At 40.3% G+C, this 14,640-nt stretch overlaps 1 protein-coding gene across 5 annotated transcripts in view; it reads left to right on the top strand.

The window, feature by feature from the left end:
- ZNF521 (zinc finger protein 521) overlaps positions 1–14,640 on the top strand; it is a 432,628-nt gene that overhangs the window by 44,013 nt on the left and 373,975 nt on the right. The window contains exon 1 of one of the 5 annotated variants that reach the window (XM_040354089.1): positions 1,701–1,821. The exons of the other annotated variants lie outside the window; for them this stretch is intronic. Coding sequence (XP_040210023.1) covers positions 1,788–1,821 — 34 coding nt within the window. The 5' untranslated portion in view covers positions 1,701–1,787. Of the gene's footprint in view, positions 1–1,700; positions 1,822–14,640 lie in introns of those variants that run through there. 5 annotated transcript variants of the gene reach the window in all.

Raw genomic sequence — 14,640 nt, 5'->3', positions numbered from 1 at the left:
ATGGTGTCTACTCTCAAGTCAACCATTTGATGCATGGACTTACCAATGCTTATCATTTAGTGACCATTGCTGCATTTTGTTGAACCTGTTTGCACCTATTTTTTTATATTCTATAAGAACTTGGACTTTAAATCACTATTGCATTGTTGATTTTCTAGTTGCATTCCAAATTCTAGCTAGCTTGAAACAATCTAAGGCCCATTGCTGTTTTTTTTATACTGCAGCCAAAATATTTTTAGCCAATATTCCCATAGAAGTCTAAAATGTCCTCCATTCTTTTAGTTTGAACACAGCGGCCTCCGACTTCTGTATGGAGCCGGGATCCAACAATAAAGTTAATTGATTCTTCTAAGCGCAATGAGATGCTTTATTAAGCTATCAAAAGGCTTCCTGGTTGCAGTTTCCATTATCTGGAATTTCATTAAGTAGTATATGTTAAAGTAAAGCTACTGAAGTCAAGAAAACCTCTGTAAAGAACAAGAAAAGATTTGTATTAGCGCTTATTTTGGACGACATGGCAAAACCTTCATATTCCTGTGTAAGCACCTTGAGTAAATTTTAGAGTGTTGCAGTACACCTGTTCGATGTACAGTATTGCTTAAAGGCTATATTCTCCTTTTTTTTTTTTTTTTTTAAGTTCCAGCCCCCCTATGTACCAATATAGCGTTGATGTACTTTCCATTTATTCTACACATGCTTACCTCACTCTTCATGGCTGTTTAAAAACACTGCCCGATTACTTCTGCCGTACTTCCTGGAGAGACTAGGTCATGACACAGGAAGGAGTTGACCAGCTGGTCTCCTTGGCACACACCCGGTGTTCCAGATTACCACTAGCCTTCAGATTGTGTAATGGAAGTGACTTTCTGATCAAAAATTATCTGACGGGTTTGCTAATCTGATAGAACGCCTGCAGTCAGAAGGCAGCAGCGGATACCTTACTACACCCAGCTACGTTTTGAATTTCAGAGTAATTTTAGCAAAAAAGTGAGCGGAATATAAATATAGTATATTGATATCTGTGATGCTGTTTGGATGTTTAATTTTGAAAGGCTAAAGGTATAGTGCTGAGCAGTGCCGGGTGTACCAACATGGCCTCTGCCACCTTTCACTGCTGGCGTCCAGCTTTTTTCAAAATGTAACATCAAAACAACATCACAGATCTCAAAATACTAGATTTATTAATACTCACTTTTTTGCTAAAATTTCTCTGAAATTCAAGATGTAGTTGGGTATAGTAGGAAGTCCGCATGGGTGTTTTACCAGATTACCGCTACCCGTCAGATCATGAAGTTTTGGAACTCCATAGCATTGTGAAACGCATGTTGGAGCGCATAACTTGTGCGCAGTAAGTATTTTTTGGTCGGCACTTTCCATCCGTTAAACGATCTGATGGGTAGCGGTAATCTGATGGAACACCCTGCATCTACCCTCCACTGGTCAACTCCTTCCTGTGTTATGACCTAAAGTCTGTCCAGGAAGTAAGGCAGAAGTAATCAAGCTGTGTGTGTTTAAACAGCTATGAAGAGAGTTAGGTAAGCGTGTGCAGAATAAATGCAGATTTGATCTCCATTGAAGAGACAGTAGAAGGAAGCCTTACCTGTGACCTAATATGTCAGTATCTGAAGTTTTCCATGCAACACTTGATCCTAGAATGCCTTTGGCTTTTTTGAGTGCTTTGATTTTGGAGAAACTAAAGTTGACCTTTTATTTATAAGGAGAGTTTAATTCTGGAGCATAACAGAAGTGTTTAAAGAAAAGAACATGCTCGCTGGCATAAGGATGGCATGCAAGAACAGGTTCTACAAAGTATCGGCAAAGGTAATGTCCCACAGTCAGTGAAGAAACTAGAGCAGAAAAGAAGTTTGATATTATATTAGGAAAATAGGAACATTTTCAAAAACCGTCCCTGGACTCAGATGTTAATACAATTTGTGGGTAGATTTTAAACATTCTGTACATGCAACCTAAGGATAATTATGAATTTGCTCATTAACCAGTTCCCTACCGAGCCATAATGATGACGTCGGCAGGAACTGTGTGTCTTTCAGAGTGGACGTCATAAGACGTCCTGTGCATCGTGGGCGCGTGCGGCAAAGCTCACGACCCGGTGTGCGTGCCCGGCGGTCGCGATGTCCGCCGGGCACCCACGATTGCCGGCAAACACGGCAGGAGTGTGGATCGGATCCACCTCCTGTCAGAGGTGAGGAGACCGATGTGTGTTCCCAGAACAGAGGAACACAGATCGGTCTCCTCCCCTTGTAAGTCCTCCTGCCCCTACAGTTAGAAATCACTCCCAGGGAACATATTAACCCCTTCAGCGCCCCCTAGTGTTAAACCCTTCCTTGCCAGTCAAATTTACACAGCACTCGGTGCAGTTTTATAGCACTAATCGCTGTATAAATGTGAATGGTGTCAAAAGTGTCTGATATGTCCGCCGCAATGTCAGTCACAATAAAAATCGCAGATCGTCGCCTTTACTAGTAAAAAAAATAAATAAAAATGCCATAAATCTATCCCCTATTTTGTAGGCGCTATAACTTTTGCGCAAACCAATCAATATATGCTTATTGAGAATTTTTTTTTTACCAAAAATATGTAGAATAATATGTATCGGTCTAAACTAATCGGTCGTCTTCTTCTTCTTTTTTTTTTTTTTTTTTTTTTTAATGTTGATATTTATTAAATCAAAAAGTAAAAAATATAGTTTTCTCAAAATTGTTGCTCTTTTGTTTATAGCGCAAAAATAAAAACCGCAGAGATGATCAAATACCACCAAACAAAATCTCTATTTGTGGAGGGGAAAACATAAAGATTTCATTTGGGTACAGTGTTGCATGACCGCGCAATTGTCATTCAAAGTGCAACAGCGCTGAAAACTAAAAATTGGTCTGGGCAGGAAGGGGGTAAAAATGCCCTGTATGGAAGTGGTTAAGGAAGAGTATGGGAAAATCTCAGCTGTTTCATTTGTTATGTATTATTTTCATCAGATAAAGTGTAATTGTTTTTGAAATTTGCAGAAACCATGATTGGTGAACAGTATTTTGTATAAGTGTGTGTGTGTGTATACTAGTCTGTTTGTTTTAGGTAGGCACACTAGATCTAGTGAGTATTTTTCTTCAGTACAGCTTGGAACTCTTCATGGCATGGATTAATCAAGGTGCGTAAACCTTCCTTAGGGTTTGTGTCCATGCTGACTCAATGGCATTATGATAGTCCTTGAACAGAACAAACTGTCACTGCCCCTACCTATGACTGGTCTATACAGTAAGGAGCACTGGAAAGGGTGCACGCATGTCAAAAATAACACAGAATATCCAAGCTCAAACTTACCAACCAAATTCCCCTGTCTAACAGTGCGTTTAAAAACAGGGGTTTAGTTGCACGCATTTGCAAATACATGTGTAAGCTGCAGGCCCCCTCAAGGCTCCATGTGTACTGCAGTCCTAACTCTAAAAATTAAAGTCTCCTCAGTGGAAGCATATGAATGCTGATGGATAGATAAAGGGCAGATGACTAGAGGGAGCCCAGCCCTCAAAGGGGCAGGAGCACACTAAACACCCAGCACATGGAAGCAAAGGTGCTAGTGTGTTGCCTGACCACAATGACATCAACACAACAATGGTTAACATGACAGATAGAGAAGGTGAATCTCCCTCTTGTTACACTTGATCGTAAAGGTCCTCTGTTAAGATTTGGAGACTGTGCAGGCCATTGGAATACCATAAACTCGCTTTTCATGGATGTGTGTGTTTTTATGACATGGCTTCAAGAAAGTGCCCACTGTGTATCGTTACTTTCCTGGTCTTAGTTGGCAAAGGTAAAACTTTATGGCTGAATTCACATTGCACAGAATTCACATTGCACAGATTTTAAATCCTAACCAATAACTGCAATGCAATGTCTGTGCTCGCAATAGTGTGAACCCAGGCTTACAGCTGAAATCTAGGATTAAAACAAATACCCTTCCAATAAACCTACGCACTAAGGGTTAAATGCTTGTTAAGTCTAGGGAGTAGAGGAAAAGGGTGCATCTTATTCCTGGTCCTGCCAGCACTCCCCTCTTCAATGACCCAGGTTATAGGCTTGGCGTACAATGCAGGTCTATTGGTTCTGCATTGTATACCCAGAAGCCCTGCAGTTGGGCTTTAACATGTAGTATACACCTAAAGTGTAGGAGTTAAAGTAGAGTTTGAATTGATCATATGTGAAGTCATGCATTTTATGGAGCCAAGAGAGCCTACTGGATCCAGGTATGCCAATTCCAAATCTGGTCTAGTGGCAATAAAACTTTTTACAAGACAAAAACCTGTGCTTAATGGTGTGTGTGTGTGTGTGTGTGTGTGTGTGTGTGTGTTTTTTTTTTTTCCATCCTTAGAGTGGAAAAAGCTTTCTGCAACTTAATCCGCCAATGGAAACAAAATAACTGGCAACCAGCGTGGTTATACATCCCAGATTTAATCATTGTCGTGTCGACTAAATGTGATGAAGACTAGAAAATAAAATTTCCTAAAATGGCTGTGGTGTGACTTGCAATATTATGAGGAATGCAGCTTTTGCTCTTTTTTTTTTAAATGTCCATTTGCTGCGGTCTCTGTAGCTTCCTACCTGATTATGATTTAAAAGGCTCCAGTACACGATGGGTGAAATAAAGAGATGTGGTGTGAACTTTCTGTATTTAGAAAGGAAAGCAGACATTTTACATGCAGTGCATTGGGGCAGTTCGCAGAGAGGTGAGCATTCTTCTGCCAGAAGTTTTTATAGTTGTACTTTTGTATCTCAGGTCTGGCTCTCATGATTAAATGTGCTTTTTATAGAGTAGCAAGTTATAAATGTAGTGCAGCTACGGCATATTAATCTTGCTGCAGAAGTTTAATGAGGCAGTTGTTTTGCGATGGACACTGTTGGGAACAGACCACGACAGAGGCTCGCTTCACCACAGAGCTGCAGAGAAAAAAAAATATTCCCCGCCTGTTAATAATTACAGCCATATGACTTCTCGGTTTACCAGGATTTTTTGCCAGCCTTTTTTCCATACAGAAATAGCTGGAAGGAGATTCATTAACCCCTGCACTTGTTATCCCAGTGCAGCTGAAAGTCCTCTATGCATTAATATGCAAGTACTGTGCCTTTATTAGTGTCACAAGTGCTCATGTTAAAGGAATTCCAGGCAGGGATGTGCTTACCGCAAGGCACTTAGAAGGGAATACTAAGGACAGCAACAAAATACAACATTTTGCACTATGATTATTTCTCCTTCTTGTCCTGCAAAATAAGCAAATGAGTTTTAGATGTAAATTGGAAGAGGAGGGAATTGCAAAAACCATTCCCAAGATTCTGCTGATGGCCAATGACCCCCCTTTAGATTGAAGGAATGTACTCTCCTATTTGAATTTTGTTTCGAAATCTTTTTGCTTGTACCCTGCCATATGTTGCTTGGATAGTTCTTTGTAATCACTAATGGTTTTTATCTGTCACAGGTGGTAAAAAACTGCTTCAGGAGATAAAATTCAGTACACTATATGGCCAAGGAATTGTGTGGTGTCTAGTGTATGCATGCAATTCCCTTTTGACAAGTTTACCAGCATGTACCTTTTTTTTTTTTTTTTTTTTTTCTCTCTAAGCAAAGTTTTCATTATACAAGTAAAACCTTGGTTTGAGAGTAACTTGGTTTAAGAGCATTTTTTCATACATTTTGACTTGATATACAAGTAACGCCACGTCACAACTGAGTGTTAAAAAAGAAAGGTGCCTCCAAGTGTAGCAATATGGTTACATTTAATGAAGGTACAACATTTAACAACTCACATCTTCCCAAGCGCTTCAAGCCATGCTTTCAGATCGCTCTACTGCAGGGTAGTCTTCCCGGTCACCATTGCAGACTGACAGCGGTGAGGGCCGGCGGTGCAGGGATGATCTGTGGACAGCCTTACCCCGGATTCCTGCAAACCTAATGTGCCTCTTTTAATTATCAACCATGTGAGTTGCTAAATGTTGTACCATCATTAAAGGGGTTGTAAAGGAAAGTTTTTTTTCATAATATGCATCCTTTACCTGCAGACATTCCTCTTTTCACTTCCTCATTGTTCGTTTTTGCTCAGAAGTTGCTCTATTTCTTCTCTGTTTTGTTCACTTCCTGCTTGTCTGATTTTACTGACCACTGTGAAGGAAGGCTTTACTGTGGTGGTCAGCAATGTGCTCACCCCCTCCTGGGAACTACATCTGTGTGGCGGGATGCTCTCTACATGTTAAGGACTTCAAGGAGGTGTGAATTACTGGGCGTGCCGCAATGCATACTGGGAAATGTAGTTCTTGCATGAACGAGCGATGCAAACCAGGAAGAGAATGAAAGAACAGAAACTAGAACGCCGGAGGTGATATAGATGAAGGAATTTAATAGGTATTTACTCGTTTTTAACAGAATCATTACACTATTCTGTCTGTCTACCTAGCAGACATTAATTTTAGGCAAAAACAAATTTTCCTTTACAACTCCTTTAAATTTAACCATATTGCTACACTTGGAGGCACATCTCTTCTCTTTTACACTCTGTAGCTCCTGCTGGTTTTTGCTTCTAATCCCTTTTGTGAAGGCTTCCATTTGCAGATGGACATTACACAACCTATGACATTGCTATAATCTTTGTATATGGACTATAAACTGAAAGACCTATGAATAAATGGTTGTGGAACGAATCATTTGAGTTTCCATTATTTCTTATGGGGAAAATCGCTTTGATATACAAGTGCTTTGGATTACAAGCATGTTTCTAGGAAAAAAATAATGCTCACAATCCACGTTTTTACTGTACATGAGGACCACCATGATGCTTCTATGGATATAGAGTGCAGGATACGATTTTAAAGTGTAGCTGTCAGTATTTGCTATCTGATATTCTACAGTAGTATATGCTCGCCCTTCTACTAGTAATGATTTTTCTTCATCAGTTCATGTTACTTATCTCTCTGCCCTTGGTTCCCTGTTGATCTTTTTTTTTACCTCACAAATGCTTAGCAACCTCAACTAGCATCTGTGGTTGGCCAGCTAAGCACTCTGTTGGTGATAGTTCTGTACTTCCCATATGCTTCATTTGTATGACCTCAATTATCTTGTTTGACTTTTAGTGTGACCTTTTATGTAGAAAAGTCTCAAAACAAATCTGTGGTGGTTTGCAATATTTCTTGCTTCAGAGGCATCTGCTGTATTGCACATTGTGACCACAGTCGATGGTTTATAACACAGCATATTTTGTGTGTGTGTGTGTGTGTGTGTGTGTGTGTGTTTTTATGTTTTGTTGCATTTGTACCAGAATATTTAATTTTTTGTACAGAATGGCCGTAATCGCATTCTGGCTAAAGGACTAGTGCCTTTGACTTAAAGTGTTAATAAACCCACAACCGTAAAATCAATCTGTAGCTGCAGTAAAGCATGCTTGTTATACTCACTGTGGAACCTAAGGGGGTTAAAGCGGCATTCCAGGCAAAAAACTAACTTTTTTTTTTTTCCCCTCCTCACCCCCCTACCCGTCGCCTTCTGTGACCTGTGTGTCCCAGAAGATGACGGGCCCATTCACAAAGCTCCACGTGACTGAAACCGGCTACAAGGCTTCCCTTCCTGTTTCCCTTAGTAGGCGCCTGCATCCGGAGCCGATGGACAGATCCACTTTGGGTGCCGACATTAAATGCTCTCCGGACAGGTACATGTCCTTTTTTTATGAAGTCAGCAGCTACAGTATTTGTAGCTGCTGAGTTTTAAAAAAAAATCACCCAGGCTGGAGCTCTGCTTTGATCCTCTGCATTGTGTAATAAGTCTGATTGATCCTGTCTTCTCTGATTCTCCCCTTCTTCCACAATCCCCAATCCATCCCCTTAAGGAAAAGAGCCTTGGAGGCACTCTGCACATGTTCAGTTTGGTCTGTATTGCTAAAGGTGTGTTTTTTTTGGGGGGGGGGGAGGGTACATGTGATTGATCCTGTGCTAATCCGCTCTGTCCAGACAAAAAGTCAGGGGTCCTGCAGCCTCATAGGACAGTAAGAGCAGAATGAAAACTCATCCTACAAGCTTTAACCAGTGCTCAGCTGGACATTAATAGAAGTCACGAGACTGCTATATACTGTTGATGAGAAAGGGAAATTGTATTTCCATGTTTTGTGTACTGTTGGAGACCATATATAGTTAATGTAGGGTTCTGGGTTTAGTAACATTTTAACACTTTTTTTTTTTTTTTTTTACATTTGTGATTGAATAATTAAGATTAAAATACAATTTGAGGCTCGACTCTGTGGGGGTTATTTTACGAAAGGCAAATCCACTTTGCACTGCAAGTGCACTTGAAAGTGCACTTGGAACTGCAGTCACTGTAAATCTGAGGGGTAGGTCAGAAATTAGGGGAAACTCTCTGATTTTATCATGCAATCATGTGCAAGCTAAAATGCTGTTTTTTATTTTCCTTGCATGTCCCCCTCAGATATACAGTGCACTTGTAGTGCAAAGTGGATTTGCCTTTAGTAAATAACCCCCTGTGTGTGGTTGTGGGACCACATCTGTTCCTACAGCCACAACCACCTGAACAGAAAGATGTACTGACACCCAGGAGATGCGTGGGGACACCATTATTCCAAATGGCACCCCCACGCACTGAAAACCACAGTGGAGTTCCCCCACACTGGGAACTGCACTGCACTATGCGATTTCCCTGTGGCCTCCTTTTCTGAAAAGGTGCAGAGACCTTTTTTCCTGCATTTTTTTTTTTTTTTTTTTTTTTTTTTTTAATGCATGCAGCAACCCATTCAAATTAATGGGCTTCAGTGCATAAGCAATGTATCCATAGGGAAACTGCCCCCAAGTGTTACTCTAGCCAAAAGTTTCCTGTATTACATTTCTAAGCCAAGTTCCAAATCCAGTTACTATGTGATGCACACGTTTCATAAAGTAAAAACGTCCTTTACCTTCCCTAACTGAGTCAAATCCCCCTTCACACACTCCCCTTCCAAACACTGCAGCTCTCAGCTCACAGTGGGAGGCTTTCAGCGACAGAGGCAATGCAAAAATTGGTGGGCAGGACTGGGTGTGACCAGGTGCTGATTGACAAGTTACAGGTTTGTGCATCAGCAGAGACCATGCTGATGATTGCACCCCCTGCACCCCCACTTTGGAACAGTGGAAAGGATACAATTAGTTTCAACTATACAAAACTCACCTCATCCCGTAAAGTAATAAGTGAAAACAGAGAAGGCAATGGGATTGTAACGGTGCTACATAGAATAAGTTCTAAATATAACAAATTAATTTTAATAATTTATTAAAATATCATGGGAAATTGGTACATCACATGACACAAAGTTTAAAAACATATATTGTATCAAACATGAAATATCCGGGTCGCTGGAGATCCTAAAAGAAGTAGATAACTGGTCGGTTAGGATGGTATCACCCAATATATTTCGCCTATTGCAGGCAAAATACCGCATTAGCGTTTTTTTTTTTTCTTTTAATGGGTAAAAAGGAAAAACGTCTATAAACGAAACGCTGCTAAATGCGGGTTGCCGCATTTGGAGTTGCCGCATTTAGTCATGTTTGCCGTCTGAAACGTGGAAATCTTCTGCGTCTAAATGAGTTATTTTTATGGCCAGTGAAATGAATTCGCTCCCAAGATCTTGATGCCTGTAATAATTTCGTAAGACGAAAGTTTTCCTATTCGGACCTGTTCGTATTTTTGTAACGGTTTTATTTTCGTTGATACTGAATGATTTGTAATTCTGTCTAATTTATTTTCATTGATTCGAAATTTGTAATTTTGTTAGATAATAATTTTCGTTTATTCGGTACACTATTCGTACTTTAGTAATTGTTACTTATGTGAGATTGCCTTTTCCGTTGATTTGTAACATTGTTTTGTTTTCGTTGATTCGTGTCTATTACAGTGCTTTTGAATAGATTTGTAATTTTGTACTTTCGTAAATACATCACGGCGCTGTCATTCGCAATCTCGTATTTTAGTTTAATTTTCAACACACGGCTAATCCATATTAAGATAGACTTTCTCTTAAGCCCCGTACACACGGTCGGACTTTATGCCAACAAACTTCAAAATGAGCAAGTTTTTCCAAAAATCCAACCGTGTGTACGCTCCGTCGGACAAACGATTTTTATCGAACAAAAGTTTGCTCTGCAAATGGACAAACATTTCAGGCAGCAAAAGTCTGATGGTGCGAAGTCCGACTGTGTGTATGCTCTGGGTGTGCCTGGCCAACTTCCTTTTGGACAAAAATCCACGGAAAAGTTTGTTTGAAGTCCGCTCGTGTGTACGAGGCTTTACACTGTCCAATGTGACTAAAAAGAGATAAGCTGATTGGCTAAGATTTTAAGTAAGATACATCACTCACTAACTACACTGCCCATTCGAAAGAACGATTTGAGTATACAAATTTACGAACAGACGAAGAAACAGATTTACAAAACACACACATGAAAATACGAATATACGAAATTACGAACAGACAAAGGATTTTTGAAATACAGAATGCAAATCGTTCGTTATAGATGTCATTTTCGTTGTTTTGGTGTTTTGTATTATAGTAAGTTTGTCCAATCATACGTTCGTATTTTCGCTTGTTCGTTATTTTGCTTATTCGTAATTCCGTAATTTTCGTATTTTAGTACTTTCAGATATTCGGATGTTCGAATTGATACGAATACTAACAAATTCGTATGAAAATCCATTTATTACAAACGGAATTACACATGTCTATTAGAAAGGAGAAGCTGCCTTTATTACTGGCGGGTGTCGCACAGAGTAGTCTGAATTGGGTGAATACACAGAGGGTGAGAGGGCAACTTAGCCCTAGACCTCTCCTCCCCTTGAGCCCCTTTTGCCTCTTATCTCCCATATAGCCCTTCAGCCCCCCCTCCCCCAGATCCCTTTATTTACAATGCAACCCAGTCCAGCTTCCCTCCTTCATCCCTCCGACAAAATGCAAATTGGTTTTCTTCAGACTAACATCACTGACGCATGGGCACTTTTTTTTCCCTCACTGAGACTCATGCAGGGGCATTTTTTTCCTTGAGTGCCACTACAGACTTTTTACCTTCCAGTGACCCCACCTATGCAGGAACACTTATCTCTTGCTTTCTTTCAGTGACCTTAATGATGCAAGGGCATTTTTTTTCCTTGCAATGACCACTCATGCTGGGACATCATTTCCTTTTGCCACAGTTAGCCCCATATCTGTGCACCAATATTAAACTCTCTTCAGTTTACTGCAGCGTACCATAATCATTGGCACAATTTCAGCACATATCACAAACAATGCATACATTTCAGTGTGGCATGCACTGCTGTTAACCCCATCCACTCATCCAACATTGAGGGGGTGCGCGGTTTACCATCTTGGCTCTGGACACGGGATGAGTTTGTTCCGGCATTACACAGTACAATTAAAAAAAATAAGTTGTTTTGATATTCATACTTGGGTAGATGCAGCATCAGACCGATGTTGCAGCTGTCCCCCGGCGTCTCTGCACTGGGAGCCGAGCCACCGAACATCGCTGATGGCTCAGTTCTCATTCCCTGAGCAGACAGCATCACTCCTCTGCTTTTCCACGCTCATTGGAGCACTGAGAGGTAGAGGGGCGGGGAGTAGCCGTTGCATTGGCTCACTGTGATGCTGAGACTGCAATCAGTCAAGGCAGCTGGTGGATCCAGACTCCCAAAGTTGGGATGATGTGGTGCCTCGACTGATGGCAATGACGTCAGTGGAGAGCAGACTTCAGACTGCTGTCTGCTGAAAAGGTGTCACAGGAGTGCAAAACAAATTGCACTCTTGTGACCCAGAGGAGAAGCCCAGCCTAAAAAGCTGAGGCTGGACTTCTCCTTTTTTAAGACTTAAACTGGAGTAAATCTAGTCCAGTCAGGGGAGTCTGTTAATTCTAGGCCAATTACTTTAACCACTTGCTTACTGGGCACATATACTCCCTTCCTGCCCAGGCGAAATTTCAGCTTTCAGCACTGCGTTGCTTTAAATTAAAATTGCGTGGTCATGCGACGTGCCTCCTAAACAAAATTGAAGTTTTTTTTTTTTTTTCACAAATAGAGCTTTCTTTTGGTGGTATTTGATCACCTCTGCGGTTTTTATTTTTTGCGCTATAAACAAAAAAAAGCGACAATTTTTGGGAAAAAAAATAAATTTTTACTTTTTGTTATAATAAATATCCATTTTTTTCTCAGTTTAGGCCAATATGTATTCTACATATTCTTGGTAAAAAAAATAATAATAAAAAAAATCGCAATAAGCGTATAGTGATTGGGTTTGCGCAAAAGTTATAGCGTCTACAAAATAGGGGATAGAATTCTGATATTTTTTTTTTATTATTATTTTTTTACTAGTAATATGGCGATCTGCAAATTTTGTCAGGACTGCGATATAGCGGCGGACACATCAGACACTTTTGACACATTTTTGGGACCATTCACATTTATATAGTGAACAGTGCTATAAAAATGCACTGATTACTGTATAAATGTGACTGGCAGGGAAGGGGTTAATACTAGGGGGGCGAGGAAGGGGTTAAATGTGTATCCTGGGAGTGATTCTTGCTGTGGGGGGAGGGGACTGACTGGGGGAGGTGACCGATGCTGTGTCCCTATGTACAAGGGACACAGCATCAGTCTCCTCTCCCTGACAGGATGTGGAGCTCTGTGTTTACACACAGAGCTCCACGTCCCTGCTCTAAAACTGCCGATCGTGGGTACCCGGCAGACATCGTGGCCGCCAGGCACACGCATCGGCATTGCACGCCCCCCAGTGGCCGGATGACCCAAGGCCGTAAAAAGATGGCCTCCCAGGTTTATAGAGTCACCTGGAGGCCATCTTTTTACTATGGCCCGGGACTAAAGTGGTTAATAGAAGCTTGATTAACCACTCAAGCTCCTTAAGTTTTCACCCCCCCCCCCCGTCATGACAGAGCATTTTTTGCACTTTATATGGTAATTGCATTTCATGTAAAACTGTGTACACAAATTAACTTTTTGTATTTTTTTTTTTTACACAGATTTCTTTAGGTGTTCTTTGATCACCACTGTATTTTTTTTAACGTTTTTGCGACATAAATGAAAAAAGACTGCACATTTTCCCAAAAATATACATTTTCTATTTTGTTTTATAAAACATATCCAATTAAAAAAATCTAAGGTGAAAATGTATTTTGCAACATGTCTTTTTGGTAATAAGTAAATAAAATTAAATAAATTTGTATATTGGTTTGTGCGAAAGTTATAGCGTCTACAAACTATGGGTTATATTTACTGGAATTTTATGCAGTGATGAAACTGGTAATGGCGGCGATCAGCGACTTATAGCGGGACTGTGAATCCTGGAGCAATCTGCTGCCAGCTGACACTGGCTTGGACATACCCTAACTGATTGACACTGACACTAATACAGTGATCAGTGCTAATGCTGTACACTGTCACTGTACTAATTACGCTGGCTGGGAAGGGTTTAACGTTTAGGAGCAATCAAAAGGTTAACTGTGCAGCTAACTGTGTAATATGTGCTGCTTTTACTTTTACTATGTCTGTTTTTTCTTCTTGCTTTGCAGGGAGAAGAGACAACTATATTCCTGTTCACAGTACAAATAGTTCTGTGTTTTTGTAAACCCAGAACTCTGTGTGTGATTGGCCACAGGTGATTTTAGCCAAAGTCATTGGCTGAAATCGGCTGCCAAACTTGTGCTGTGTCCAATCACAGCAGGGTGCGCAAAGAAAGGCTGTGACAGGTACGCCAGTAGGCCTGGAGCTGAAGACCGTTTTCAGTACAAAAACTGTGGGCAGGTGGCAAGCAGTTGAAAATCTCTTCATTTTGAGGGAGATTACATTATACAGATGTGCAGAAAATGTCCCTTTCTCCCGACCCCCCCCCCCCCCCTTTCCATTCTTTCTCCATACCCATGTCAATTTCCTGGAAACTTGCAGTACTGGACTGCCATTTTTAAGTATATGTCTGACATTTTTGAGAATGCAGGAAAAAAAGTGTGTGTGTGTGTGTGTGTGTGTGTGTATGTATGTATGTATGTATGTGTATATATATATATATATATATATATATATATATATATATATACATACATACATACATACATACATACATACATACATACATACATACATACATACATACATACATACATACATACATACATACATACATACATACATACATACATACATACATACATGCCTTTTCTACTCCTGCAAGGGATGCAGACTTTTTTTTTTGTGTGGCACATTATGTGAAGTAGGTGTTTGCCTAGTTATGACAGTTCTTTCCTACCACATCTGGGAAACATAATTTTAAGAAAATAAAAGTTAGACAGGTACTTGCTTTCTTAGGTAGATGCTTTTAACCATTTGGAACATCAGTACAGATCTCGATGAGGTGTGCCATTAAATGTTTCAGGGCAAATCAGGTGATCACAACACTTCATTATTTATTGCCTCCTGCTGTTAGGCAGCTGTATATAGTTTTTCTTCTTTCAATCAAGCACTCTGGCTTAGGGAACAAAACATTGTAAAGTATTTTGGTAGGATGCTAATGTCAAGTGACTGAATCTGTGACCGTATATGAGCTTATTTTTTAAAAA

This window comes from Rana temporaria, chromosome 5 (assembly GCF_905171775.1).
Source record: "Rana temporaria chromosome 5, aRanTem1.1, whole genome shotgun sequence".
Classification (NCBI taxonomy): domain Eukaryota; kingdom Metazoa; phylum Chordata; class Amphibia; order Anura; family Ranidae; genus Rana; species Rana temporaria.
This window is presented reverse-complemented; position numbering and strand designations above follow the sequence as displayed.